The sequence below is a fragment of the Molothrus aeneus genome, chromosome 3, assembly GCF_037042795.1.
Source record: "Molothrus aeneus isolate 106 chromosome 3, BPBGC_Maene_1.0, whole genome shotgun sequence".
Lineage (NCBI taxonomy): Eukaryota > Metazoa > Chordata > Aves > Passeriformes > Icteridae > Molothrus > Molothrus aeneus.
Window position 1 is genome coordinate 112,492,436 of NC_089648.1, and position 27,209 is coordinate 112,519,644.

At 58.3% G+C, this 27,209-nt stretch overlaps 2 protein-coding genes across 3 annotated transcripts in view; one reads left to right on the forward strand and one right to left on the reverse strand.

The window, feature by feature from the left end:
• The window catches only part of SCARA5 (scavenger receptor class A member 5), a 32,607-nt gene extending 15,443 nt beyond the window's left edge, over positions 1 to 17,164 (reverse strand). Inside the window, exons 1-5 of the mRNA XM_066545971.1 lie at positions 17,142 to 17,164; positions 15,384 to 15,496; positions 11,400 to 11,528; positions 6,704 to 7,381; positions 1,413 to 1,493 (exon numbers count right to left, since the gene is read on the reverse strand). Coding sequence (XP_066402068.1) covers positions 1,413 to 1,493; positions 6,704 to 7,381; positions 11,400 to 11,528; positions 15,384 to 15,495 — 1,000 coding nt within the window. The 5' untranslated portion in view covers position 15,496; positions 17,142 to 17,164. The remainder of the gene's footprint in view (positions 1 to 1,412; positions 1,494 to 6,703; positions 7,382 to 11,399; positions 11,529 to 15,383; positions 15,497 to 17,141) is intronic.
• A 7,074-nt stretch (positions 17,165 to 24,238) lies between these two features.
• The window catches only part of OTOF (otoferlin), a 113,542-nt gene continuing 110,571 nt past the window's right edge, over positions 24,239 to 27,209 (forward strand). Inside the window, exon 1 of one of the 2 annotated variants that reach the window (XM_066547667.1) lies at positions 24,239 to 24,394. In XM_066547667.1, coding sequence (XP_066403764.1) covers positions 24,316 to 24,394 — 79 coding nt within the window. In that variant the 5' untranslated portion in view covers positions 24,239 to 24,315. The remainder of the gene's footprint in view (positions 24,395 to 27,209) is intronic. The other variant, XM_066547666.1, reaches the window with a different exon arrangement.

Here is a 27,209-nt window from a genome sequence, read left to right on the forward strand (position 1 = left end):
CTGGGTCTGGACCTAGACCTGGATCTGGGTCTAGATCTCATTATGGGTCTGGGTCTCAGTCTGAGTCTGGGTCTAGGTCTGGATTTGAGTTTGGGTCTGGGTCTGAGTCCGGACCTGGACCTGGACCTGCCTCTGACATCCAGAGTCCTGTGAGGTGAGTTTGGAGCAGGGGATAACAGGGATTGGTCTGGACCTGGTCCTGGGCCTTGACCTGGACCTGAATCTGGAGCTGATCCTGAATCTGGTCCTGGTCCTGGATCTGGACCTGGTCTTGAATCTGGATGTGGATCCGGATCTGAATTGGGACCTGAATCTGGTCCTGAATCTGGTGCTGGACCTTGACCAGGCCTTGGACATTGAACTGGACACAGATCTGGGTCAACATCTGGGCCTGGACCTGGACCTGGACCTGGACCTGAACCTGGACCTGGACCCGAACTTTGACCTGGATATGAGTCCAAAGCTGGACCTGGATTTGGACCTGCTCCTGGGCCTTGACCTGGATCTGGATCTGGTCCTGGGCCTTGACCTGGATCTGGATCCACATGTGGGCCTGGACTTGGACCTGGACCTGAACCTGGACCTGAACCTAGACCTGGACCCGAACTTTGACCTGGATATGAGTCCAAACCTGGATCTGGATCTGGATCTGGATCTGGATCTGGATCTGGATCTGGATCTGGACCTGGATCTGGATCCAGGCCTGGCTCTGGTCCTGGCCCTGGGGCTCCATGCTGCAGGATCCCAGCGGATCCCTGCTCCCGGCAGGATGGATCCCGTCACCTCCACGGGACAAAGCTGTCCCCAGGGGGATCCTGCCCCCGGCTCCGCGCCATTCCCAGCCCTTGGAAGCTGAGCCGGCATTCCCAGGTTTCCTTCAGGTCAGAAACAGCTGGAGCCAAGTCTTCCTCAGGGTGGGAATGTCCTCTGGTGGCTTCCAATGGAATTCCTCCCCGAAACAATGGAATTAAGAAGACGGGGTGGGAAAATTGGCATTATTGGCATTGGAAAAAGAAAATTCTGGAAAAATTCCAGAGCCAAGTCCCCTCTGTCGGGTTCCTGGGATCTGCCGGATCCAGGGATCCAGCAGCAATTCCAGCCCTGGTGCCTGGGAAGGCTCTGTCTGGGAATGGGGTGGCCAACTCCTGCTCCAGCCTGGCTGGGACGCCCTGGAAATCTGGGAATATCAGCGTGGATTTCCCGGAGCCGGGCGGGCCAGGAGGTTTTTCCTTCCAGGATGGGTGCTCCAGGAGCCGGGAGAGCAGATCCATCCCCGTGTCCCTCGGGAGCCGGGACATCCCCAGGGATGGGTGGGGAAGCACGGGGGTTGTCCCGTTGGGTTGGGATCAGCCGGGACATTTCAGGATGGGATCTGGGAGGGGTTTCATGGACACCGGGAATGTTTTCCTTACCTCGGAGCCCGGGCAGGCCGGGCAGGCCGGGCTCTCCCTCCATCCCTTCCGTGCCTCGGTCTCCTTTGGGTCCCGGCGGCCCTGGAACACAACGGGAGGGCGGGAATCACATCCCGGAGCTGGGAATGTGCAGTGGGAGCTCCAGGAGATCCAGGATCACATCCCGGGGTTGGGAATGTGCAGCGGGAGCTCCAGGAGATCCAGGATCACATCCCGGAGCTGGGAATGTGCAGCGGGAGCTCCAGGGGATCCAGGATCACATCCCAGGGTTGGGAATGTGCAGCGGGAGCTCCATGAGATCCAGGATCACATCCCAGGGTTGGGAATGAGCAGCGGGAGCTCCAGGAGATCCAGGATCACATCCCGGAGTCGGGAATGTGCTCCAGGAGATCCAGGAGATCCAGGATCACATCCCAGAGTCGGGAATGAGCTCCAGGAGCTCCAGGGGATCCAGGATCACATCCCGGAGTCGGGAGCTCCAGGAGCTCGAGGATCACCAAGAAACATGGGAACAAAGCCGGGACAAAGCAGTTTTCCATGATTTTAAGCCTCCGGGATTTGTGGATCTGAAATTCCAAGCTGGATCCCACCAACCTGCTCCAAGTGCCAGGAAAATTCACCTGGAAGCTCCACCTTGAGGGCAACTCCGGGAATTTTCCTTTGGACCAGAAGCCGGGACATTCCCAATGAAATCATTGCAAGAAATCAGGGAAAATAGGCGTTTTGGGAATGTTCATAGGATCCGGGAATTTTGGGGGTTGGAAAGGATTTTAACGATCATCCAGGAGCAGGGACTTCTGGAGATGATCCTCGAGGAGAGGATCGACAGCAGGATTTTGGTAAAATCCCAGGAACAAGCAGAAAATCCCAGTCCCAGGTTTTATCCCTCATCCTGCAAAGGCTCAAATCCCAAAAGCTGAGAATAATCGGGAGACAAAACACTGGGAAGAAGGAGTTGGAAGAGAAAAACAACAGGGAAGAAAAAAATATTCCTGGGATGAGAGAAAACAGGGCAGGGAGAGGCCGGGAAGGGTCATTCCCACCCATCCAGGGGGAAGTTTGGGAACTGTTCTCCAAGAAATCCTAAAAGCTGGGAACTCGGGAAGCTGAGATCCAGGCCGGGCTCTGGGAGCTGGAAAAGGGGCAGGAAGAGCAGGGATGTGTTTTAACGGATCAGGAACTGAGATTTGGGAATGCTCAGTAGGAATCTGTGGGATCCGGAGTGGGATCTGGAGTGGGATCCTGACCCACGCGAAGGCTGGGAAACATCCCAAGCTGGAGATGGTTTGGGATAGGAAAGGATGATGGGAAACATGGAATTACTGGCCCTGGCTGTCTCTTCCCCAGGGAATGAGCAGCTCCAGGGGCTGAGGGGATAAGGGATGGACCCTGGATCCCAGGGATGGACCCCAGATCCTGAGAATGGACCCTGGATCCTGAGAATGGACCCCAGATCCCAGGGATGGACACCAGATCCTGGGAATGGACCCCAGATCCCAGGGATGGACACCAGATCTCAGGGATGGACTCCAGATCCTGGGAATGGGCTCTGGATTCCAGGGATGGACTCCAGATCCCAGGGATGGACCCCGGCTCCCAGGGATGGACCCCAGACCCTTGGGATGGACTCCGGATCCTGGGAATGAACCCCAGATCCCAGGGATGGACCCCAGACCTTGGGATGGACCCTGGATCCTGGGAATGGACCCCAGATCCCTGGGATGGACCTCAGATCCCGAGGATGGACCTCAGATCCCGAGGATGGACCCTGGATCCTGGGAACGGACTCCGGATCCCAGGGATAGACCCCAGACCCTTGGGATGGATCCCAGATCCTTGGGATGGATCCCAGATCCTTGGGATGGGCACTTCCAGGGATGGGGCAGCCGCAGATTTTCTGGAATGCTGCCGGGGCCGGTCCCATCCCTGGAACAGCTCCTGGGACCCAGGGAGCAGCTGGGCTGGAGGAAAACCGGGAATGGCGGCTGGGAGAGGCTCCGGAGCATTCCCAGCTCTTCCCGCCCCACAGCTCCTGAGGGTCACACCTGGGAAACCCCATTCCTGCTTCCCACCCGCCAATCCCAGCGGGATGAGGCGTTTCCTGAGGGATGGGACCGTCCTGTCACCTTTGGGATCTGATCCCACCCAGGGATCCACGGAGCAGATCCCGGGAATTCTCCCTCGTGGTGGCTCCCAAAACTCCCAAAACTGCTCCGGGAGGTGCTCGGAGCGATCCCTGGGTGCTGGAGAGGAGCCTGGGGACCTTCCCAAGCTGCCACCGCCCAATTCCAGGATCCAGGATGCGGAGCTGGGGACAGCCGAGGATTTGGGGAGAAGGAAAAGGCCCCCCCAGGCAGGCAGGGAATGGCTCGGCCAAATCCAGCCGGGAACAGGACGGACTCACCCAAGGACATCTGGAGCTGGGATGGATCCAGCTGGGCACGGGGCCCCAGGAATTGTCCATGGGATGGGAGGAGAGGGAAGTTTGGGATGCCAGGAATGTGTCAGGGCTGATGAATCCGGTGCCGGCCCTTGGGGAGGGGTTGGTTTCGGGATTCCAGGGCTCCGGGACGGGTCCCACCCTCGGTGGCTTCATCCCAGAGCAGGTGACGTCATTCCCATGGATGGGGAGGGAAAAGCGGGATCCGAGGAGTGGGGAAATAGGGAAATATCAAAGCGACTGGGGCAGGGTGATCCCAGCATCCCAAAAACGTCCCAAGAACCGGGATCGGGAGCCAAGGTTCCCCAGGGATGAGGGAGAGCATCCCAGGAGCTGTTGGTATTCCAGGGGGATGGATCTCCTGGATCTCCTGGGGATCCACCACATCCATCCCCTCTGGATCAGCAGCTGGAACACGGGGAGCAAGTGCCTTGGCACCAGCCCTGGCCTTGGAATTCCAGCTGGAATTCCAGCAAAATACATCCCTCATCCTGCAAAGGCTCAAATCCCGAAAGCTGGGAATAATCGGGAGACAAAACACTGGGAAGAAGGAGTTGGAAGAGAAAAACAACAGGGAAGAAAAAAATATTCCTGGGATGAGAGAAAACAGGGCAGGGAGAGGCTGGGGAGGGTCATTCCCACCCATCCAGGGGGAAGTTTGGGAACTGTTCTCCGAGAAATCCTAAAAGCCAGGAACTCGGGAAGCTGAGATCGAGGCCGGGCTCTGGGAGCTGGAAAAGGGGCAGGAAGAGCAGGGATGTGTTTTAACGGATCGGGAATCGGGATCTGGGAATGCTCTGTAGGAAATCTGTGGGATCCAGAGAGGGATCCAGAGAGGGATCTGCAGTGGGATCCAGAGAGGGATCCGGAGGGGGATCCTGGAATTCCAGCTGGAAGCACCAGGAGTGAGCGACAGCCCCTGGGGTCTCCGCAGGTGCAGCCGGTGGAAAAAGGGGCAGGAGCTGCTCCCAGCCTCCTGCTCCGCCCTGGAGCTCCCACTGGAACCTCCTGGGTTTCTCCATGGATTTCCTCCTCCCTGGCACAGCATTCCCAGGGCAGCTGGGGCTGCCCCATGATCCCTGGCAGTGCCCAAGGCCAGGCTGGACAGGGCTGGGAGCAGCCTGGGACACTGGGAGGGGTTGGAGTTGGAACAGGATGGGATTTCAGGGCCCTTCCCACCCAAACAATTCCAGGATTTGGGAAGGGCTGAGGGTGGGAAAGGAGGAGAAGATGGGATGGGGGAGGTTGGTTTTTCCTGGCAGCTTTGAGGGAACCTTGGGAGCTTCCTTCCAAACCGTGGATGGGGAATATTTGGAGAATCCAAGGGGATGGAGACACCTGAGCGGGGACGGATGGGAGCAGATCCGACCGGAGAGACCTGGAGGGGCTGGAGCGTGTCCAGGGCAGGGAACGGAGCTGGGAAAGGGAATGGAGCCCCAGGAGGGGCTGAGGGAGCTGGGCAGGGGCTCAGCCTGGAGCAAAGGAGGCTCAGGGGGGACCTTTTCCCTCCCCACAACTCCATGAGCAGTTGGAGCCGGTTGGGAATTGGGCCCTGCTCCCGAGAAACACGAAACAGGATGAGGAAAGGTCCTGAGGCTGCGCCAGGGAAGGTTTCGTTGGATATTGGGAACAGTTCCTTGATGGAAAGGGCTGTGAAGGGTTGGAACAGGCCCAGGGCGGTTTGGGGAGCGGTCCCCATCCTTGGCGGGGTTAAAATCCACGTGGATTTGGGGGAACATGGATCAGTGCTGGTGACCAGCCGGACTCCACCACCTTGGAGAGCTTTTCCAACCTCAACAACTCCTCCGGAGTTGTTCTCCAACTGGAGAATCCAGGGATTCTCCAACCCCTGATGGCCTGACCCCCGCCACAGACCCATCCCACAGGAGCGCGGGGACCATTCCCCATCCCACCGCTCACCCCGGATCACAGAGACGTTCCAGAACATTCCCACCACTTGCCCTGGATCACGGAGACATTCCAGAACATTCCCACCACTCGCCCTGGATCACGGAGACGTTCCAGAACATTCCCACCACTCACCCTGGATCACGGAGACGTTCCAGAACATTCCCACCACTCGCCCTGGATCACGGTGGGGCTCCAGAACATTCCCACCACTCACCCTGGATCACGGAGATGTTCTGGAACGTTCCCACCACTCACCCCGGATCATGGTGGGGTTCCAGAGCATTCCCACCACTCGCCCTGGATCATGGAGATGTTCTGGAGCATTCCCACCACTCATCCCGGATCACGGAGATGTTCTGGAACGTTCCCACCGCTCACCCCGGATCACGGAGACGTTCCCCATCCCACCACTCACCCCGGATCACGGAGATGTTCCAGAACATTCCCACCACTCACCCCGGATCATGGAGATGTTCTGGAACGTTCCCAACACTCACCCTGGATCACGGAGATGTTCTGGAGCATTCCCACCACTCACCCCGGATCACAGAGACGTTCCCCATCCCACCGCTCACCCCGGATCATGGTGGGGTTCCAGAACATTCCCACCACTGACCCTGGATCACAGAGATGTTCCCCATCCCACCACTCATCCTGGATCACAGAGACGTTCCAGAACATTCCCACCACTGACCCCGGATCACGGTGGGGTTCCAGAGCGTTCCCACCACTCACCTCACATCACGGAGACGTTCCGGAACATTCCCACCGCTCACCCCGGATCATGGTGGGGTTCCAGAGCATTCCCACCACTCACCCCCGATCATGGAGATGTTCTGGAACGTTCCCACCACTCATCCTGGATCACGGAGACGTTCCGGAACATTCCCACCACTCACCCCGGACCACGGAGACGTTCCGGAGCATTCCCACCACTCACCCCGGATGACGGAGATGTTCCTCAGCGCCACGGAATGCTCCCAGTCCTTCATGCGCAGCTCCTCGGTGACGTTGTTGAGCAGGGCCAGCTCCAGCCTCAGCTGCCTCTCCATGGCCCCGTGCGCCGCCCGCATCCTGCGCCCGTCCGCGCTGGCGTTGCCCAGGAGCCCCTGCAGGTCGCGGAGCCGGGAGCGCTGCAGGCGGAGGTCGTAGGAGAAGCTGCGGTTCATGGCCTCCACCGCCGCGCCCAGCGCCGCCGCCTGCTCGCCCAGCGCCTCCAGCCGCCCGCCCAGGTGCGCCAGCAGGTGCTGGTGGTGCTCCAGGAGCAGCCGGCTGCCGTTGGCCTCCACCGAGAGCCGCGACAGCTCCAGCTGGGCCGCGTCGCTCTGCTGGCCCAGCGAGTCCCGCAGCCTCTGCAGCGAGCTGTCCGTCTGTCCGGCCTGGCTCTGCAGCGCCCACAGGAGCCCCTGCAGCCGCTGGAGCGAGCCCGAGAGCAGGAGCAGCGAGTCCGAGTGGTTCTGCAGGAGGTCCTGGAGCCTCCAGACGTGCTCCAGGAGGTCGGCCTGGGGCGGGGGCCGTGGCAGCAGCCGCAGCTGCAGGTCCCGGAAGGTCCCGTTGAGGCGCTGGACGTCGCCCAGCAGCGCCCTCAGCTCCTCGGGGGACGCCTGGGGCCGGGACGCTGCGGTGGAGCAGGGAGGGAGGTCAGGAGGAGCCCTGGGGTGTCCTCCCGAGGACGTTCCCGGCTCCTCGGTGCCTGCAGGGGAAGTTCCCGGCCCGGAAGGTTCCCCCCATGCGAGGAATCCAAGGCTGGAGAAGGAGGGCGGGTGCTGGAGAAGGGCTGGAGGGCCCTGGGAGGGGTTGGGTGGGGAGGAACCGTAAAGCTCATCCCGTTCCACCTCATCCTATGATCCCAGGGTGCTCCAGCCTTTCCTGAGAACCCCCAGGGATCCAGGGATTCTCTGGGAATCCCAGCCCAGCCAGGAATCCCTTCCCAGGATCCCACCATCCCAAGCTCCCCTTTCCCACTGGAAGCCATTCCCTGGCTCCTGCCCCTCCAGACCTTGCCCCAATCCCAGCTCTCCTGGAGCCCCTTTGGGATGGGCAAGCGGCTCCAAGGATTCCCTGGATCCTCCCCTGATCCAGCTGCACATTCCCAGCTGCTCTCCCAGCCTGGCATTGGATCCAGCCCCATCCCGACTCCTCCCTGAGAAGGAATTTCGGGATCCAGGGGCTTCACTGGGAATTCGGGACTCCAGGAAGGGTCTCCCTTCCCTTTTCCATCCCCAAATTCCATAAAAATCCCTCGGGATGGATCCTGAGTGTCCTTGATCCCAGAATCCCGGAATGGTTTGGATGGGATCCACGGACTGTCAATCCCATCCCAGGGACACTTCCCACCATCCCAGGGTGATCCAAAACCACCCTTGGACACTGCCAGGGATCCAGGGATTCTCTGGGAATCCCAGCCCAGCCAGGAATCCCTTCCCAAGATCCCACCATCCCAAGCTCCCCTTTCCCACTGGAAGCCATTCCCTGGCTCCCTCCAGCCCTTTCCCAAATCCCAGCTCTCCTGGAGCCCCTTGAGGCTTGGGAAGCGGCTCCAAGGATTCCCTGGAGCTCAGAGTTTTCCTTGGATCCCTCAGAGCTGCATCCCACGGGATTTATCTGCCAGGACACAGAACCCCAGCCTGGATCCATCCCGGCAGCTCCAGAGGATCCTGGAATGGTTTGGGTGGGAAGGGCCCTTCAGTCCCACCCCATCCCAACCCCGACACCTTTCCCTGTCCCTCCAAGCCCTGTCCAAGCTGGAATCAGGTTCCTCCAGGCACCTTCCCAGTCCCTGCTCCCGAATCCCACAGTTTGTCCCGGAATTCCGGCCGGGATTCTCCTCCTGGGGCGGCGCAGGGTCCGGTTCCCTCTGCTCATCCCCGGGATCCCTGGGAGGGATCTGAGGGATTGGAGGGGGCTCAGGTGGAGCAGATCCCGGGGGAAGGATGGGAAACTACAGGGAAAAGCATTCCCGGGGGGGGGGGGGAAACGTCGGGATATTTGGGATTTTGTTGTGATTCACGGAACCGCCAGAGGGAACAGCCCCAAGTTTCGCCGGGAGGGAAAGTTCAGGTCGGAATTCAGAACAATTCCCTCAGGGAAAACGTTGTGCAGGGGCTGGGTGGGAATTCCGGGCATTCCCAAGGGGCTTTGCCATCCCTGCACTCAGCAAAACTTGGGAAAGGGGAGGCAGGAGCCCTGGAATTTGCCAGGATAATTCCTGGAGGGATTTCAATTTTTTTTTATGGGTTTTAATAGTTTTTTTTTTAATGGGGTTTTGGGGTTTTTCTGAGGGGATTTTTTTTTTTTAATTCTTTGGGGTTTCTTATGGGTTTTTAAGGGTTTTTTTGGGTTTTGGGGGGATTTTATTGTAATTCAATTCCTTGGAGTTTTTTATGAGGTTTTGGGGTGTTTTGTGGTTTTTTGGGGGGATTCTTTTAAGAATTCTTTGGGGTTTTTTATGTATTTTTGGGATGTTTTAGGATTTTTGAGGGGATGTTTTTGTAATTCTTTGGGGTTTTTTAATGGGGTTTTTATGGGTTTTGGGGGGGTTTTCTTAGATTTTTTTTTGGGTTTTTTTTTAGTTCTTTGGTGGTTTTTTTATGGGTTTTTGGGTTTTTTTGGGGATTATTTGGGGGACTTTTTGGAGGTTTTCTAGGGAATATTTTTTTTTAATTCTTTGGGGGTTTTTTATGGGGTTTCCGGGTGTTTTGGGGATTTTTGGGGGGATTTTTTTCAAATTCTTTGGGGTTTTTTTATGAGTTTTTAATGGTTTTTTTGTGTTTTTTGTTTTGTTTCCGTTTGATTTTTTTTCTTGCTGGATCCCAAGGTGTTTCCCAGGATTCGTGCCGCTGACCCTTTTCCCAACCTCTTTTCCAAGGAAAATCACTTGGCCCAGCTGGATCCCAAACCATTCCCGGTCTCACCCGCCCCAAAACATTCCAGGACAGTTTGGACAGGGCTCGGAGCAGCCTGGGACAGCGGGAATTGTCCCTGTGGAATTCGGGACCCTTCCCCGTCCCTTCCCACCGGAACCATTCCATGATTCCACGCATCTCTCCACTCCCTCTCCCCTCAGGCGGGAGATGGAGCTGGAGAGGAATTCCTGTCTCCAGGAGCCCAGGCGGGGATTTTCCCATGGGAAATCCGAGCCTTCCGCCGTGAGAGGTGTCCGTGAACATTCCCGGTTTTCCAAGGACCAGCGGCTCCAGCCCCCGGAGCTGGGGCTGTCTCCCCACGGCTGGACGTGACCCCCGTGTCCCACCCCATCCCTGTGGTTTTCCAGCTGGGATAAATCCCTCTGGACACCCCCAGCTCAAAATTCCAGCACTTGGCCGCATCCAAATCCAGAGGCTTGGCTTAAAATCCCAAAATCCTAAAATTCTGAAAGAAATTTGAAACTGGAATTGGAAAGCCACATCCACGGAGATGATTTCCCTGATTTCCCCCCCGGCTCCCCTTTTCCAAGACTCCCAGGCCTCTTTCCCCCTTGTCCTCCTGGAAGAAATTTGGGAATTTCCCGCTTTGATCCCCGATCCCGGGATCAAAGACTCCGGGTGAAAACCTGGAATGGTTTTCTCGGGGTTTTCCCGGAATTCTGCCAGTCCCGCCGCTCCGGGAGGTGGGAACTGGGAGATTCCCAGTGCCAGAGGTTGATGCTGATGTTGTTGCTGTTCCTGGAGCGGAGCTTGTCCCGGATCCGTCACGTCCCTCGCTCCGGGATCCGCCGGCCAACAACAACATCCAAACAATGCCCGGCGGGAGAGGCCCAGGAAAATTCCAGGAAAAATCTCCTCCGGCCTTTCTCAGCCCTTGGAGGGATTGGGGGATGGAAAATGGGGGGGCTCACACCATAAAAAACGGGATAAACTCCGGGAAGGAGGGATGGATCCACGGAGGCGGTGTTTCCGGCCCATCGAGGGAGATCCCGGGATCGGGGATCAAAGCGGGAAATTCCCAAATTTCTTCCAGGAGGACAAGGGGGAAAGAGGCCTGGGATCCCATGGAATGCGTGTGCCGAGGGGCTTTGCCATCCCTGAGCTCACCAAATTTGGGAAAGGGGAGGCAGGGCCTCTGGAATGTGCCAGGACAAGGCCCTGCCTGCATCCCATCGTCCTTATCCCAGGAAAACCCAGCTGGGCGGGAGCGATGGGGTTTTGGGGAGTTTTTTTGGTTTTTGGGGTTTTTTTGGGGGATTTTTTTTTTCAAATTTTTGGGGTTTGAAATGGGTTTTTGGAGGTTTTTTGGAGGATTTTTTGGGAATTTTTAAAAATTCTTTGGGGTTTTGCTACGGTTTTTTGGGGTTTTTTTGAGGGTTTGGGGGGATTTTTTTTTTTTTGTAGAATTCTTTAGGGCTTTTCATGGGTTTTTATGGATTTTTGGGGTTTTTGGGGGGGATTTTTTTTAGAATTCTTTGGGGGTTTTTATGGGGTTTTGGGATTTTGGGGGGGATTTTTTTGGAGTTCTTTGGGGTTTTTTATGGGTTTTTTTATAGGTTTTGGAGGGTTTTTTGTTTGTTTGGTTGGTTGGTTTTTTTTTTCCTGCTGGATCCCGACTTTCCCTCCCCTGAATGACCCGGAAAACCCTCCCGGGCAGGGATCCCATGGAAACTCCTGGAAGTCCTGGGAGCATCCCAGGCGCAGGCTCACCTGCCAGGATGAAGATTCCCACCAGGATGAGGAGCACCAGGAGGTAAAGTCCCACCACGGAATACTTCAGCACCGCCACGGAGCCCATCCGGCCACGGCATCCCCAGGGCCTCATCCTCCGGCCGGGATCTGCGGGAGGGAGGGAGGGAGCGGGACACGGGATCACGGAGGCCTCGGAATGCCGAGGGAACGGCTGGGATCGTCCCCGGGGAGCAGCGAGGGGCTCCGCCCTTGGAATGGCCAAGGAAAGGTGGGATGGGATTGGAGCCGCCCGGGATGGTGGGAGGTGTTGGGGCGGGGTTGGAGCTGCCTTCCCACCCAAACCACTCCGGGATCCTCTGGAGCTGCTGGGGTGGGTCCAGGCTGGAGGGAGCCAGGGAATGGCTTCCAGTGGGAAAGGGGAGCTTGGGATGGTGGGACCTTGGGAAGGGATTCCCAGCTGGGCTGGAATTCCCAGAGAATCCCTGGCAGTGTCCAAGGGTGGATTTGGATCACCCTGGGATGGTGGGAATTGTCCCTGGCATTGTGGGATTGAGGGTCCATGGATCCCATCCCAAACCATTCCGGGATCAAGGACACTCAGGATCCATCCCGAGGGATTTTTATGGAATTTGGGGATGGAAAAGGGAAGGGAGACCCTTCCTGGAGTCCCGAATTCCCAGTGAAGCCCCTGGATCCTGAAATTCCTTCTCAAGGAGGAATCGGGATGGGGATGGATCCAACGCCAGGCTGGGAGAGCAGCTGGGAATGTGCAGCTGGATCAGGGGAGGATCCAGGGAATCCTTGGAGCCGCTTCCCCATCCCAAAGGGGCTCCAGGAGAGCTGGGATTGGGGCAAGGGCTGGAGGGGCAGGAGCCAGGGAATGGCTTCCAGTGGGAAAGGGGAGCTTGGGATGGTGGGAGCTTGGGAAGGGATTCCTGGCTGGGCTGGAATTCCCAGAGAATCCCTAGGGGTATCCAAGGAAAGGTTGGATGGGCTCGGAGCACCCCTGGGATCGTGGGAAGTGTCCCTGCCCATGGAATGGGATGAGTCTGAAGGTCTCCTCCCACCCAAAGCATTCCCTGTTGGATCCCGGCAGGAACACCGGAATTCTGGGAACGGATTTTCCCAGCAGTCCCATTCCAGCTCCGGCAGCACCACCTGGATCCATCCTTGCCCAGATCTGAGTTTCCCCAAGGAGGCACCAACAGAAGATGGAGGAAAAGCCCAGGATTCCCACCTGGAGCCTCCATCCGGGTGTTTTGTGCTCCTCAGAGCTCCAAGGCTCCGATCCAGAGCCCCTCATCCCACAGCAAAGGGGAATCCCAAATCCAAACCTCCCGGATGGAGACAGCGCTGATCCATGGCCGGATCCAGCCTGGCCCATCCCTGCTGGGATTTGGGATCCCATCCCACGGCAATTCCCAGCTCCAGCCTGGCCCATTCCCCCTGGGATTGGGGATCCCATCCCACAGCAATTCCCAGCTCCAGCCTGGCCCATTCCCCCTGGGATTGGGGATCTCATTCCCCATCCAGGAGCAATTCCCAGCTCCAGCCTCAAGCATTCCCGCTGGGATTTGGGATCCCATCCCACGGCAATTCCCAGCTCCAGCCTTGAGCATTCCCGCTGGGATTTGGGATCACCTCCCATGGCAATTCCCAGCTCCAGCCTGGCCCATCCCTGCCGGGCAATGCCTCACTGCTCCCTGGAATTCCGGCGATGGAACCCCTGGATGGGGGGGGGATCCCGGAATTCCAGGGACCCTCTCCCACGCCATCCCTGTCCTTGTCCCCGCGTGTCCATCCCGGGGTGGCTGGAAAAGGCTCCAGCCGGGAAGGGGTTACGGTGGGTGGATCCCGAAACCCAGCCCGGCTTTGGGAGCCCGGCGCTGAGCTCCGGGCTGGACCCGGGGGCCGATCCCGCGGGAATGCGGCTCAGGTGGGATCCGGGATGCTCCAGCTGGATCTCGTCCCCCCGCTCCCCGCCCACGATTCCCGGGATGGAGCCGCGGGATGGGGAGGGCGCCGATGTTTTCCTGACATTTCGCACTTCCAGCGGCTCCTGGGACACCCCGGGAGGAGCTGGCGGCGCGCCCCGATCCACCCACTCCCATTCCCGGCCCTTGGAAGCGTTTGCCCGCGCAAAGGGCCGGGATCCAAGGAAAAGCGAGCATTTCCTGCCCCTGCCCAGGCTCCAGGGAGCGGGAGGAGGAAAACAACCGGGATTCGGGGATCTGGGGTCCCTGAAAGCCTGGAAAAGGTCCGGGAACGGCGTTCCCGGGCCAGCAGAAGGTTTGGATCGTGCTCCCGATGGATCCTCGGCGGGATCCGGGTGGTGCCACCCTCAGGGGTGACCTCGCTCCAGCCCCTTCCCAGAAATCCCGCTCCCGTGGGAATGGGGTTCCCTGGAGGGTCAGCCCCGCCTTGGGATGGGCCCCGAGAATTCCAGGCGGGGTTCCATCGAAACCACCCCAAAGCCTGGGAGGCACCTCCAGCCTTTCCCAGGGATTTGCTGGGAATTCTGGGATCGGTCCCGGGGGGCTCCGGCTCTTCCCTCTCGGCTTTTCCAGAGGTTTCCCAGTGGGAAGGGATGGGAACAGCCGGATCGGGAAGCTGGGAAGAGGCAGGAGCACGGATTTTGGGAATGGGATCAACACTCAGGGGTCTCCTGGATGGGGAATTCTCCCTCCGGATCCAGAGCTGTCCCTACCCCCACGAGTCCCCTTGGAGTCACCTCCATGAGCCCCTTGCAGCATTCCCAGGGGGAATTTATGCGGAGCTGGATGTTCCCAGCTCAGCCAGCCCCTCCCCACCCTTCCAGCCGGGAATCCCTTCCCAAGATCCCACCATCCCAAGCTCCCCTTTCCCACTGGAAGCCATTCCCTGGCTCCTGCCCCTCCAGCCCTTGCCCCAATCCCAGCTCTCCTGGAGCCCCTTTGGGATGGGGAAGCGGCTCCAAGGATTCCCTGGATCCTCCCCTGATCCAGCTGCACATTCCCAGCTGCTCTCCCAGCCTGGCGTTGGATTCAGCCCCATCCCGACTCCTCCCTGAGAAGAAATTTTGGGATCCAGGGGTTTCACTGGGAATTCGGGATTCCAGGAAGGGTCTCCCTTCCCTTTTCCATCCCCGGATTCCATAAAAATCCCTCGGGATGGATCCTGAGTGTCCTTGATCCCAGAATCCCAGAATGGTTTGGATGGGATCCATGGACCTTCAATCCCATCCCAGGGACACTTCCCACCATCCCAGGGTGCTCCAAGCCCTGTCCAACCTTTCCCTGGACACTGCCAGGGATCCAGGGAGCCACAGAATCCCTGGAAAACCCGGGCCAGGGCCAAGGCACCTCCCGGTGCTGCTCCCACCATGGAATCCACCATTCCCAGGGCCGGGAATCCCGGCTGGAACGCGGAGCTGAGCGCGGACATCATCCCTGCACGAGAGGAGCCACATCCGGAGCTCCTTCCCGGGAGATCTGTGTGCTCCCACCCCTGCCATGGATCCAGGGGTGGATCCCAGGGATGGATCCCAGGGTGGATCTGAGGGGAGATCCAGGAGGGATCTGGAGGTGGATCTGGAAGTGGGTCCCAAGGTGGATCCAAGGGTGGATCCTTGGGTGGATATGGGGTGGTTCCGGAGGTGGATCCGGAGGTGGATCCTGGGGTAGATCTGGTGGGAGGGGGAGGATCTGGAGGCAGATCCTGAGGTGGATCCAGGGATGGATCCTGGGTTGGATCCCAAAGCAGATCCAGAGGTGGATCCTGAAGTGGATGCAGGGATGGATTCCAAGGCGGAACCAGGGGTGGATCTGGAGGTAGATCCTGGGGTGGATCCGGGGGTGGATCTGGAAGTAGATCCGGAGGTGGATGCCAAGGCAGATCCCAAGGCGGATCCCAAGTGGATCCAGAGGTGGATCCAGAGGTGGACCCAGGGGTGGATCCAGGGGTGGATCTGGGGGCAGATCCCGAGTGGATCCCGGGTGGGTCCGGGGGCGGATCCGCCCTCACCGTGCTCGCAGAGGTTCAGCTTGGAAAGGCTCCGACCCTCGAAGGGCTCCTCCAGGACGGATCCGTTCTCCCGCTCGGAGAGGGTGTGGAGATCCACGGCCTTGTTCTCCATCCTGCTGGAGAAAAACGGGAATGTCCCACGGGGCTGGGCCTCGGCACATCCCAACCCCAATCCCAATCCCAAATCCTGAATCCCAATCCCAGTCCTGGCTCTGGCATCAGGATGGGGCAGCTGAGAGCCCACCTGGAATTGGGTTCCCGAAATCAGCGGGACACGGAGTGGAGAGGAGAGCAGGGAGCTGCTCCGGGGCTGGGAGAGCAGCTGGGAATGTGCAGCTGGATCAGGGAAGGATCCAGGGAATCCTTGGAGCCTTTTCCAGAGGGAAAGGAGAGCTGGGATTGGGGCAAGGGCTGGAGGGAGCCAGGGAATGGCTTCCAGTGGGAAAAGGGAGCTTGGGATGGTGGGATCTTGGGAAGGGATTCCCGGCTGGGCTGCAATTCCCAGAGAATCCCTGGATCCCTGGCAGTGTCCCAGGAAAGGCTGGACAGGATTAGGGGCAAGCACAGATCCATGGATTCTGTTTTCCCTGGGAATTTGGTGCCGCTGGAATTTTGTCAGCCCCACCCCAGTTACACCAGCAGCACTCCCAGCTCCGGTCCCACTTCCAAGAGGGAAAATCATCCGGGAATTCCAGAGGGGTCTCTGAAATCCCCCGCAGGAATGGGGATGGGGAATGGGGGCAGGAACATCCCAGGGGAAGCGGGACAGGGAGAAACTCTGGGTGGAGATTGACCCGGGACACCGGGACAGGGGATCTGGGACAGGAACAGGGATAGGGAATCTGGGATAGGGGGAACTGGGACAGGAACCGGGATAGGAACTGGGATAGGGGATCTGGGATAAGGGATCTGGGATAGGGGATCTGAGATAGGGGATCTGGGATAGGAACTGGGATAGGAACTGGGATAGGGACTGGGATAGGATCTGGGATAGGGGATCTGGGATAGGGGATCTGGGATAGGAACCGGGATAAGAACTGGGATTGGGAGAACTGGGACAGGAACTGGAGTAGGAACTGGGACAGGAATGGGGATAGGAACCAGGATAGGGAGAACTGGGACAGGGGATCCAGGACAGGAACCAGGACAGGAACCGGGACAGGGGGATCCAGGACAGGAACCAGGATAGGAACTGGGATAGGAACTGGGATAGGGGATCTGGGACAGGAACTGGGATAGGGTGAACTGAGACAGGAGCATCCCCTGGGAGTGCTGGCACAAAAATCCCCCTCAGGGATTTGGGGCAGGAACTTCCCCCGGGGAAACGGGGACGGGGAGAACCGGGATAGGAACCGGAACAGGAGCCGGGGCCACTGGGAACCGGGACAGGAATTCGGGACAGGAGCATCCCGGGAGAACCGGGACAGGAATTCGGGACAGGAGCATCCCGGGAGAACCGGGACAGAGGAATTTGGGACTGGAGCATCCCGGGAGAACCGGGACAGGAATTCGGGACAGGAGCATCCCGGGAGAACCGGGACAGGAATTCGGGACTGGAGCATCCCGGGAGAACCGGGACAGGAATTCGGGACAGGAGCATCCTGGGAGAACCGGGACAGGAATTCGGGACAGGAGCATCCCGGGAGAACCGGGACAGAGGAATTCGGGACAGGAGCATCCCGGGAGAACCGGAGCCTCTCCCTCTCCGCCCACCCCGCTCCGCTCCCGGCGCTCCGCGTCCCCCCCGTCCCCGCTCACCCTTCGGGATTTCCCGAGCTTCCCGTGGCCTCTTCCCGGGATTCCCCTCAGTCCCCGGGCTGCGCCCCGGCCGGAACCGGGGGCCGAGGACGGCGAGGAGCCGCCCCGGGCCGCGGCGGGGCCCGGCAGCCGCCCATGGGCGCGGGGTCCCGGGGCTGTGAGCGGGGCCCGCCCGGCCGGAGCCCTTTGTAGGCGGAACCGGAGCGGGGCCGGGCTCCCCGCGCCCCCTCCCGCCCACCGGGGCCGCCCCCGCCGCTGCGAGCCCGCCCCGGGCCGGGAGAGGGGGACCGGGACAGGGGGGAACCGGGAACGGAGCGTCCTCCGGGAAACACGGGGCTGGGACGATTCCCGGTGGGACCGGGATAGGGGAAACCGGGAATGGAGCGTCCTCCGGGAAACACGGGGCTGGGACAACCCCCGGTGGGACCGGGACAGGGGGAACGGGACAGGGGAATCGGGAACGGAGCGTCCTCTGGGAAACACGGGGCTGGGACAACCCCCGGTGGGACCGGGATAGGGGAAACCGGGAACGGAGCGTCCTCCGGGAAACACGGGGCTGGGACGATTCCCGGTGGGACCGGGACAGGGGGGAACCGGGAACGGAGAACCGGGAATGGAGCGTCCTCCGGGAAACACGGGGCTGGGACAACCCCCGGTGGAACCGGGATAGGGGGACCGGGAACGGAGAAACTCCCGAGAGTACCGGGACAGGAGAAACTCCCGGTGGGACCGGGATAGGGGGAACGGGACAGGGGGAACCGGGAATGGAGCGTCCTCCGGGAAAAACGGGGCTGGGACAACCCCCGGTGGGACCGGGACAGGGGAAACCGGGACAGGAGAATCTCCCGGGAATACCCGGGCAGGAGGGACCGGGACAAGAGAGTCTCCCGGTGGGACCGGGACAGGGGGAACCGGATTGGGAGCATCTCCCGGGAAAAACGGGGGCGGGAAAATCTCCCGGGGAAAACGGGATAAGGGAAAACGGGACTGGAGCATCTCCCGGGAAAACGGGACAGGGGAAACCGGGATAGGAGCAACCCCCGGGAAATCCGGTCATGGACAGGCGGGATCGGGGCTGGAATATTCCCGGGAAATGGAACCGGGACAGGAGAAATCGGGGCTGGAACATTCCCGAGGGAAGCCGGGGCTGGAACATCCCCCGGAGCATCCCCCCAAGTTGGAAAAGGGCGGAGTTTTCCTTGGAAAAGGGCGGAGTTTTCCCTGGAATTCCCGCCCGGAGGGAAGGAGGCGGATGCGCGTCCCAGCTCCAGGGGGTTTCCATCCCAGTTCCCCTCCCGATTCCCGGCCGGCGGGAGAACCCAAACCCCGCCGCACCCGCGGGGAAACTGAGGCACGGAGCGCCAGAGGGGAATGCCTGGGATGATCCCAAGCCCCTCGGCCCTGGCTCTGCGGGAGCAGGGAATGGCAATCCGGGATGGAGGGAAAGAAAGGGCCTGGAGTTGTCTTTTCTCCAGGAAAGGCCGAATCTGGGAATATTTTCCTGGATTTCGGGAGATTCCGGCAGAATTTTGTTGCTTTTCCTCCTCCTCGGTTTCCATCCGTGGATTTGTTCTGTGGTGGGTCCGGGCTGGATTCCAGCCTGGCTCCTCTGGATTCTACTGGGAAAGCGGGAAAAGGGAGGGGGAAAAAAAAGGGATTTAAAATGATTAAAAGGGAATAAAAAGTGCTCCGGAGCCAGGAATGACTTTTGTCACTGCAGCTCAAACCCATTCCATGGAATGTTCTGGAATTGCCGAGGCGGGAAAAGCCCTGGGAGGTGAGGAAATCCGGGTGGGAGCAGCGGTGGATCCGAGCCCTTTATTTGGGAATGTGGGGTGGGAAAAGACACCCGGAGCCCCAAAGCTGATCCCAAACCTCCGGATCCCGGCTGGGAGAAGCCGGATCTGACCCGGGAGGAAAATCCCAAAATCCCTGGGACGCGCCGTGGGCTGGGTCACCCCGGGATCGGGGAAGGATCCCAGCCCATGGAATGGGGTTGGGTTTCCTCCTCCCCACCCATGGACACCGTCCCATGAGGAATTTCCGGGAGGAATTTCCCTTCCCAAGGTTTTTCCCGGTGGTGTTTTCCCTCAGGAATCTCTCTCTCTCTCCCTGAGGTCCATCCTGGCTCCGAGCTGGAATTTTTTATGGAAAACCTCCAGGGCGGGCGCTGCCCTGGCATTCCCAGGGATTTCCGGGTGGAATCTGGACCCTGGCTGTTGCACTGAGGGAGGTCTGGTTGGATTTTGGGAACAATTCCCGCCTGGAAAGGTTTTCCAGCCCTTCCCCTCGCCCCGGGCAGGGTGGAGCTCCCGTTCCTGGAGGGATTGGGATCCCTTGGATTTGGGGGAGCGGGGATCGGGGCTGGGAATGGTTGGATCCGAGGGCTCTGAGGGCTTTTCCAGGCTCCGCAATTCCATGATTTTACGGACAACGGGACTCTCCCAGCTGGCGCTGCTTTCCCAGGAACGGGAGGATCCAGGGAACAGGAATGGGGGGAACTTCCCGGTTCCTTCCGGGATGATCCCGGGGGGATCTTTGGATTCTGGGGTGGTTTCTGTAGGGAGAGGATTCCAGGGTCTTCCACCCCCATTCCCAGCCCTGGGGACACCGCCCACCATCCCAGGGTGCTCCAAGTTTTCCATGGACACCCCCAAGGATCCTCTGGGAATTCCAGCCCAGCCAGGAATTCCTTCCCAAAATCCCAAACTTTTCCGTTTAAAACGCTTCCTTTCCATGATTTCCCCCCCACCATCCCCGCTCCATCCCGACATTCCAGCCCTGCCCTTTTCCCGGGATCTCCAATCCCACCCGGACAGGGAATCCTGGGATGCCGGGACACCGGGAATGGACCACCCCGCCCCGGTGCCATTGGGATTTAGGGCAGGAATTCCTCCCTCGGGAGCTCCCAGGGATGCAATTCCCGAGCTCTTGCTGCCCTCTAAAGGGCCGGATCGGGAGGAGCGGCCGAGCGATCCCGGCAGGGGGAAAAAAATCCATGGAAAAGCCGGAAAATTCCTCCCCTTGGAATCTCGGGTTTGAGCTGGGAGCGGCTCCAGACCCAAAGGGGGATTCGGGATCGCCCGATCCAGGTGGGAACATCCGGAAAGGAACTCCGGGATCAGATCCCGGTCCAGGGAGGGCCCTGAGGTTCTGCCCTTCCCATTAAAGATCCCAAAGAATTCCCAGATCCATCCTGGGTTTTCCTTCATTTTTCTCCTCCCTCCCGCTTTTCCCCCATTTTTTTTTTTTTAATTTTCATTTTCCATTTTTTTCCCCATTTTTTTGGCCTTTTTTTCCCCAACCTTTCCCTTCTTTTCTCCCTCTTCTCCCTCTCTCTTCCCAATTTTCCTGCTTCCCCCCCCCCATTTTCCGTCTTTTCCCTCAATTTTCCCTTTTTTCCTCATTTTTCCCCGGTGTTTCCCAGAATATCCGGGGGGCTTTGGCTGGACCCCAAACTGGGGGCGATTTTGGGGTGAATTACCCTGATTTTGGGGCTTTTTTTGGGGGCATTTGACTTCATTTTTGGGGGGGGCGCGCCCTGGTCCTTAAAACGATCCCAAAAAAATCGCTGGAATTCGGGAGCCAGCGGAGCCAAGAGGGAAAAATTCGGATTTTGTGGAAATGGGAATGTGGGAGAGAGGGAGGGGAAAGGAACGGGAATGGGGCTGGAGAGGGGAAAATCCCTGGGTGGGGATTCCCAAAAAAAGGCACAAATCCCATGGATGCACAGGTGGGAATGTGGGGTGGGGAGAAATTCCCAAAAAATCCCAAATCCCATGGATGCACAGGTGGGAATGCGGGATGGGGTGGGATTCCCAAACAATCCCAGATTCCATGGATTTACAGGTGCGAATGCCCAGGTGTGTCCTTGGATGAGGCAGAATTCCCAAAAAATCCCAAATCCCATGGATTTACATGTGGGAATGCAGGATGGGGAGGAATTCCTGAAAAATTCCATGGATTCACAGCTAGGAATGCCCAGGTGGGCAGTGTCCTGGAATTCCAGTGTTTCGGAATTCCCAAAAAATCCCAAATCCCATGGATTCAGAGGCGGGGAATGCCCATCCCCAGAACGGGGCGGGATTCCCATAAAAGCTCGTGAATATGCAATGAGCTCTAATTACCATAAATTATAATTTCCCAGGGAGTTTCCAAGGAAAGCCAGAGCAGCGTTAGAGTTCCCGAGGGATTTGCCTCTTTCCCAGTAAAACCTGCCAGGCACAAGAGCAGATTCCCAGATTCCCGGATTCCCAGGATTCCCAGATTCCCGGATTCCCAGGATTGCCAGGATTCCCAGAATTCCCAGAATTCCCAGATTCCAGGATTCCCAGATTCCCAGGATCCCAGATTCCCAGAATCCCAGATTCCTGGATTCCAGGATTCCCAGAATTCCCAGATTCCCAGATTCCCAGATTCCCAGATTCCAGGAATCCCAGATTCCCAGGATTTCCAGATTCCAGGATTCCCAAATTCCCATGTTCCCAGGATTCCCAGGATTCCCAGGATTCCCTTTCCCTCTCCCTGAGCCTTTGATGGATTTTCCAGCCCAATCCCAGGCAACGGGGCCGGATTTATCCTGCCCCATTTGGGATTTGGATTTGGGATTTTTGGGAATCCTGCCCATCCCGGGACACACCTGGGTATTCCCACCTGTGAATCCATGGGATTTGGGATTTTTTTGGGAATTCTGCCCCATCCCACATTCCCACCTGTGAATCCATGGGATTTGGGATTTTTTTGGGAATTCTGCCCCATCCCACATTCCCACCTGTGAATCCACGGGATTTGGGAATTTTTGGGGAATCTCTCCCCACCCAGGACACACCTGGGCATTCCCAGCTGTGAATCCAAGGGATTTGTGTTTTTTTGGGAATTCTGCCCCACCCCAGGACTCACCTGCACATTCCCAGCTATGAATCCATGGGATTTGTGCTTTTTGCCCAATTTTTGGGGAATTCTGCCCCTTCCAGCATTCCCAGCTGCGAATCCCTGGGATTTGGGATTTTTTTTTGGGAATTCTGACACACCCAGGACACACCTGGGCATTTGCCCCTGTGAATCCACGAAATTTGTGGGTTTTTTGGGAATTCGGCCCCATCCCACATGCCCAGCTGTCAATCCATGGGATCTGGGACATTTTGGGGGAATTCTGCCCCATCCCAGGACACACCTGAGCATTCCATCTCTGAATCCATGAGGTTTGGGATTTTTTGGCAATCCCGGGACACACCTGGGCATTCTCAACTGTGAATCCCTGGGATTTGGGGTTTTTTTGGGGGGGAATTCTGCCCCGCCCCGCCCCGGGACTGTGAATTCCCGAGGGAATTCCCGGCGGGAATCCGGGCAGGCTGGAGCCGGGCGGGGTCGGGATCTGCTCCCAGGGAACGAGGGATGGGATGAGGGAACGGCCTCCGGCTGTGCCAGGGGAGATCCCTGGGATTTCGGGAACAATTCCTGCCCGGAATGGGATTAAATCCCCGTTCCCGGGGAGATTTCCAATCCCTGTGGATTCGGGGGGGGGACCTGGATCAGGTCCAGGCTCCGAGGGCTTTTCCTGCCCCAAGAATTCCAGGATTCCCGGAGGTTTCCTTCCCTCTCACTCCTCTCCCTGAACCGGGGCTGGGTCCGGCTTCGGCTTCTCCCGGGATTTTTTTTTTGGGAAGGGCGGGGGCTGCGGATGCCATGGAGCTGTGCCTCAGTTTCCCCTTTCCCAACTTCCTGCAGCTGGGAATGGAAAAGGGGAAAAGGAGGAAAAGGCAAAAGGGGAAAGGAGGAAAAAGGGAAAAGGGGAAAAGGAAAAAGGGGGAAAATGGGGGAAAAAGGGTGGAAAATGGAGGAAAAAGGGAAGGGAAGGGAAGGGAAGGGAAGGGAAGGGAAGGGAAGGGAAGGGAAGGGAAGGGAAGGGAAGGGAAGGGAAGGGAAGGGAAGGGAAGGAAAGGAAAGGAAAGGAAAGGAAAGGAAAGGAAAGGAAAGGAAAGGAAAGGAAAGGAAAGGAAAGGAAAGGAAAGGAAAGGAAAGGGAAGGGAAGGGAAGGGAAGGGAAGGGAAGGGAAGGGAAGGGAAGGGAAGGGAAGGGAAGGGAAGGAAAGGAAAGGAAAGGAAAGGAAAGGAAAGGAAAGGAAAGGAAAGGAAAGGAAAGGAAAGGAAAGGAAAGGAAAGGAAAGGAAAGGAAAGGAAAGGAAAGGAAAGGAAAGGAAAGGAAAGGAAAGGAAAGGAAAGGAGGAGGAAAGGAAAGGAAAGGAAAGGAAAGGAAAGGAAAGGAAAGGAAAGGAAAGGAAATTTTAAGGAAAGGGAAGGGAAGGGAAGGGAAGGGAAGGAAAGGAAAGGAAAGGGAAGGAAAGGAAAGGAAAGGGAAGGAAAGGAAAGGAAAGGGAAGGAAAGGAAAGGAAAGGAAAGGAAAGGAAAGGAAAGGAAAGGAAAGGAAAGGAAAGGAAAGGAAAGGAAAGGAAAGGAAAGGAAAGGAAAGGAAAGGAAAGGAAAGGAAAGGAAAGGAAAGGAAAGGAAAGGAAAGGAAGGAGGAAAGGAGGAGGAAAGGAAAAGGGGAGGAGAAGAAAGGGGAAGGAGAGAGGGAGGGGCGGCCCCGCTGTTGAATAATTCAGCGCCCGGAGCGGGGGAAGCTCCGCACCGAGACCGCCCCGAGCCGAGCTCCGGAGCGCGGCACCGGGACCGCGTCAGGCTCCGGGCTCCGCACCGAGCACCGGGAGCGCACCGGGACCGCCCCGGGCTCCGCACCGAGCACCGGGAGCGCATCGAGCACCGGGACCGCACCGAGCACCGGAGAACCTCGGGCTCTGCACCGGGACCGCATCGAGCACCGGAGAACCTCGGACTCCGCACCGGGACCGCCCCGGGCTCCGCACCGGGACCGCACCAGGTCACGGACACTGCACCGGACCGCACCGAGCCCCTCGGTCCGCACCGGGCTCCGCACCGAGCCTGCCCCGGGACCGCACCGGGCACCGGGACCGCCTCGGGCTCCGCTCCGGGACCGCATCGGGACCAGCTCGGGGCCAGACCGAGCTCCGCACCGAGCACCGGGACCGCACCGGGACCGCCCCGAACCGCCCCGGGCTCTGCTCCGAGCCCGCCCCGGGACCGCCCCGAGCGCCTGGATCCTCCCCGAGCCCGGCCCGGGGGCCGCGGCTCCATCCCGAGCCCCGCGCGGTCCCGCCATGGCTCTGGTGCTGCAGCTCCGCTCCGTCTCCGGCCTCCGCGGCAAAGGCGACCGCATCGCCAAGGCGGCGTTCCGGGGTACCGGGAACTGGGGTACCGGGAACTGGGGGAGCGGGAATTGGGGGAGAGGGAACTGGGGGAGAGGGAATTGGGGGACAGGGAATTGGGGGAGAGGGAATTGGGGGAGCGGGAACTGGGGGAGAGGGATTGGGGGACAGGGAATTGGGGGAGAGGGAATTGGGGGAGAGGGAATTGGGGGAGCGGGAATTGGCATCAGGATTTGGGGGAGAGGGAATTGGGGGAGAGGGAATTGGGGGGTCGGGAACTGGAGAGCAGGAATTGGGATCAGGATTTGGGGAGCAGGAATTGGGGGATCAGGATTTGGGGGAGAGGGATTGGGGGGTCGGGAATTGGGGAGCTGGAATTGGGATCAGGATTTGGGGTAGGAAGATTTGGGGAGCGGGAAATGGGGATGAGGGATCTGGGGGAGAGGAATTGGGGGATCGGGATTTGGGGGATCGGGATTTGGGGGATCAGGATTTGGGGGAGAGGGATTGGGGAGTGGGAATTGGGATCAGGATTTGGGAGAGAGGGATTGGGAGGTCGGGATTTAGGGGAAAGGGACTGGGAGGCAGAAATTGGGGGAGAGGGATTTGGGGAGAGGGAATTGGGGTCAGGATTTGGGGGAGAGGGGTTTGGGGGATAAGGATTTGGGAATTGAGGGAGAGGGACTGGGAGGCAGGAATTGGGGATGAGGGATTTGGGGGAGAGGGATTGAGGGAGCAGGAATTGGGAATTGGGGGATCAGGATCTGGGGGAGAGGATTTTGGGGACAGGGTTTGAGGGACAGGATTGGTGGGGCAGGATTTGGGAAGCGGGAGTTGAGGGACAAGAACTGGGGGAGAGGGATTTGGGATCAGGATTTTGAGGGCAGGGTTTGGAGGTACAGGATTTTGGGGAGTGGGAATTGGGGGACAGGAATTGGGGACAGGATTTAGAGGGTGAAGTTTGGACGTGCAGGATTTGTGGGGCAGGATTTCAGGGAGCGGGATTTGGGGACAGGATTTGGGGGGACAGGAATTGGGGGAGTGGATTGGAGAAGAAGGATTTGGGGAGCGGGATTTGAGGGGCAGGAATTGGGGAGACAGGATTTTGGGGGCTGGAATTGGGGAGGCAGATTTGAGGGAAAGGATTTGGAGGATCAGGATTTGGGAGGTGGGATTTGAGGACAGGGTTTGAGGGACAGGATTGGTGGAGCAGGATTTGGGAAGCGGGAATTGAGGGGCAGGCATTGGGGAACAGGAATTGGGGGGCTAGAATTGGGGAGAAGGATTTGAGGGAAGGGATTTGGAGGAGCAGGTTTTGGGGAGTGGGATTTTGGGGAGTGGGATTTGGGGATGGGAATTTGGAAGCGGGATTTTGGGGGCAGGATTTTGGGATGAGGATTGTGGAGCAGGATTTGGGGGTCAGGGTTTTGGGGAGGTGCAGGATTTGGGGTGCAGGAATTGGGGAGAAGGATTTGAGGGAAAGGATTTGGAGGATCAGGATTTGAGGACAGGATTTGAGGACAGGGTTTGAGGGACAGGATTGGTGGAGCAGGATTTGGGAAGTGGGAATTGAGGGGCAGGAATTGGGGAACGGGAATTGGGGAAGAAGGATTTGGGGAGAGGGATTTGAGGGGCAGGAATTGGGGGACAGGATTTTGGGGGCTGTAATTGGGGAGACAAATTTGAGGGAAAGGATTTGGAGGATCGGGGTTTGAGGGACAGGATTTTGGGGAGATGGGATTTGAGGGGCAGGAATTGGGGGACTGGATTGTGGAAGGAGGATTTGGGGAGGAGGATTTGAGGTGCAGGATTTGGGGGAAAGGATTTTGGGGAGATGGGATTTGGGGGAAAGGATTTTGGGGAGATGGGATTTGGGGAGAAGGATTTGGGGAGAAGGATTTGAGGGAAGGGATTTGGAGGATCAGGATTTGGGGAAAGGGATTTGGGGACAGGATTTTGGGATGAGGATTGTTGAGCAGGATTTGGGGGTCAGGGTTTTGGGGAGGTGCAGGATTTTGGGTGCAGGAATTGGGGAGAAGGAATTGAGGGAAAGGATTTGGGGAGTGGAATTTGGGGACAGGATTTGGGGGGCGGTGGGATTTGGGGAGAGGGATTTGAGGGGCAGGAATTGGGGGACAGAAATTTGGGACACGATTTTGAGGGCAGAGTTTGGAGGTGCAGGATTTGGGGGAGTGGGATTTTGGGGAGTGGAATTTGAGGGTTTGGGGTGGGATTTGGAGGGTCGGGATTTTGGGGGAGCAAGGTTTGGAGGAGCGGGATTGTGGGGGTGCAGGATTTGGGGTCAGGATGTGGGGGTGGAATTTGAGGGACAGGATTTGGGAATTGGGAATTGGGGTCAGGATTTGGGGATGGAATTTGAGGGACAAGATGGGAATTGGGGGCAGGATTTGGGGGTGGAATTCGAGGGACAGGATTTGGGAATTGGGAATTTGAGGGGCAGGATTTGGGGGTGGAATTTGAGGAACAGGATTTGGGAATTGGGAATTGGGGGTGGATTTGCGGGTGGAATTTGAGGGACAGGATTTGGGAATTGGGGTCAGGATTTGGGAGTGGAATTTGAGGAACAGGATTTGGGAATTGGGAATTTGAGGGACAGGATTTGGGAATGTGAAATTTGAGGGACAGGATTTGGGAATTGGGGTCAGGATTTGGGAGTGGAATTTGAGGAACAGGATTTGGGAATTGGGAATTTGAGGGACAGGATTTGGGAATGTGAAATTTGAGGGACAGGATTTGGGAATTGGGAATTGGAGGTGCAGGATTTGAGGGTGGAGTTTGAGGGACAGGATTTGGGAATTGGGAATTGGAGGGGCAGGATTTGAGGG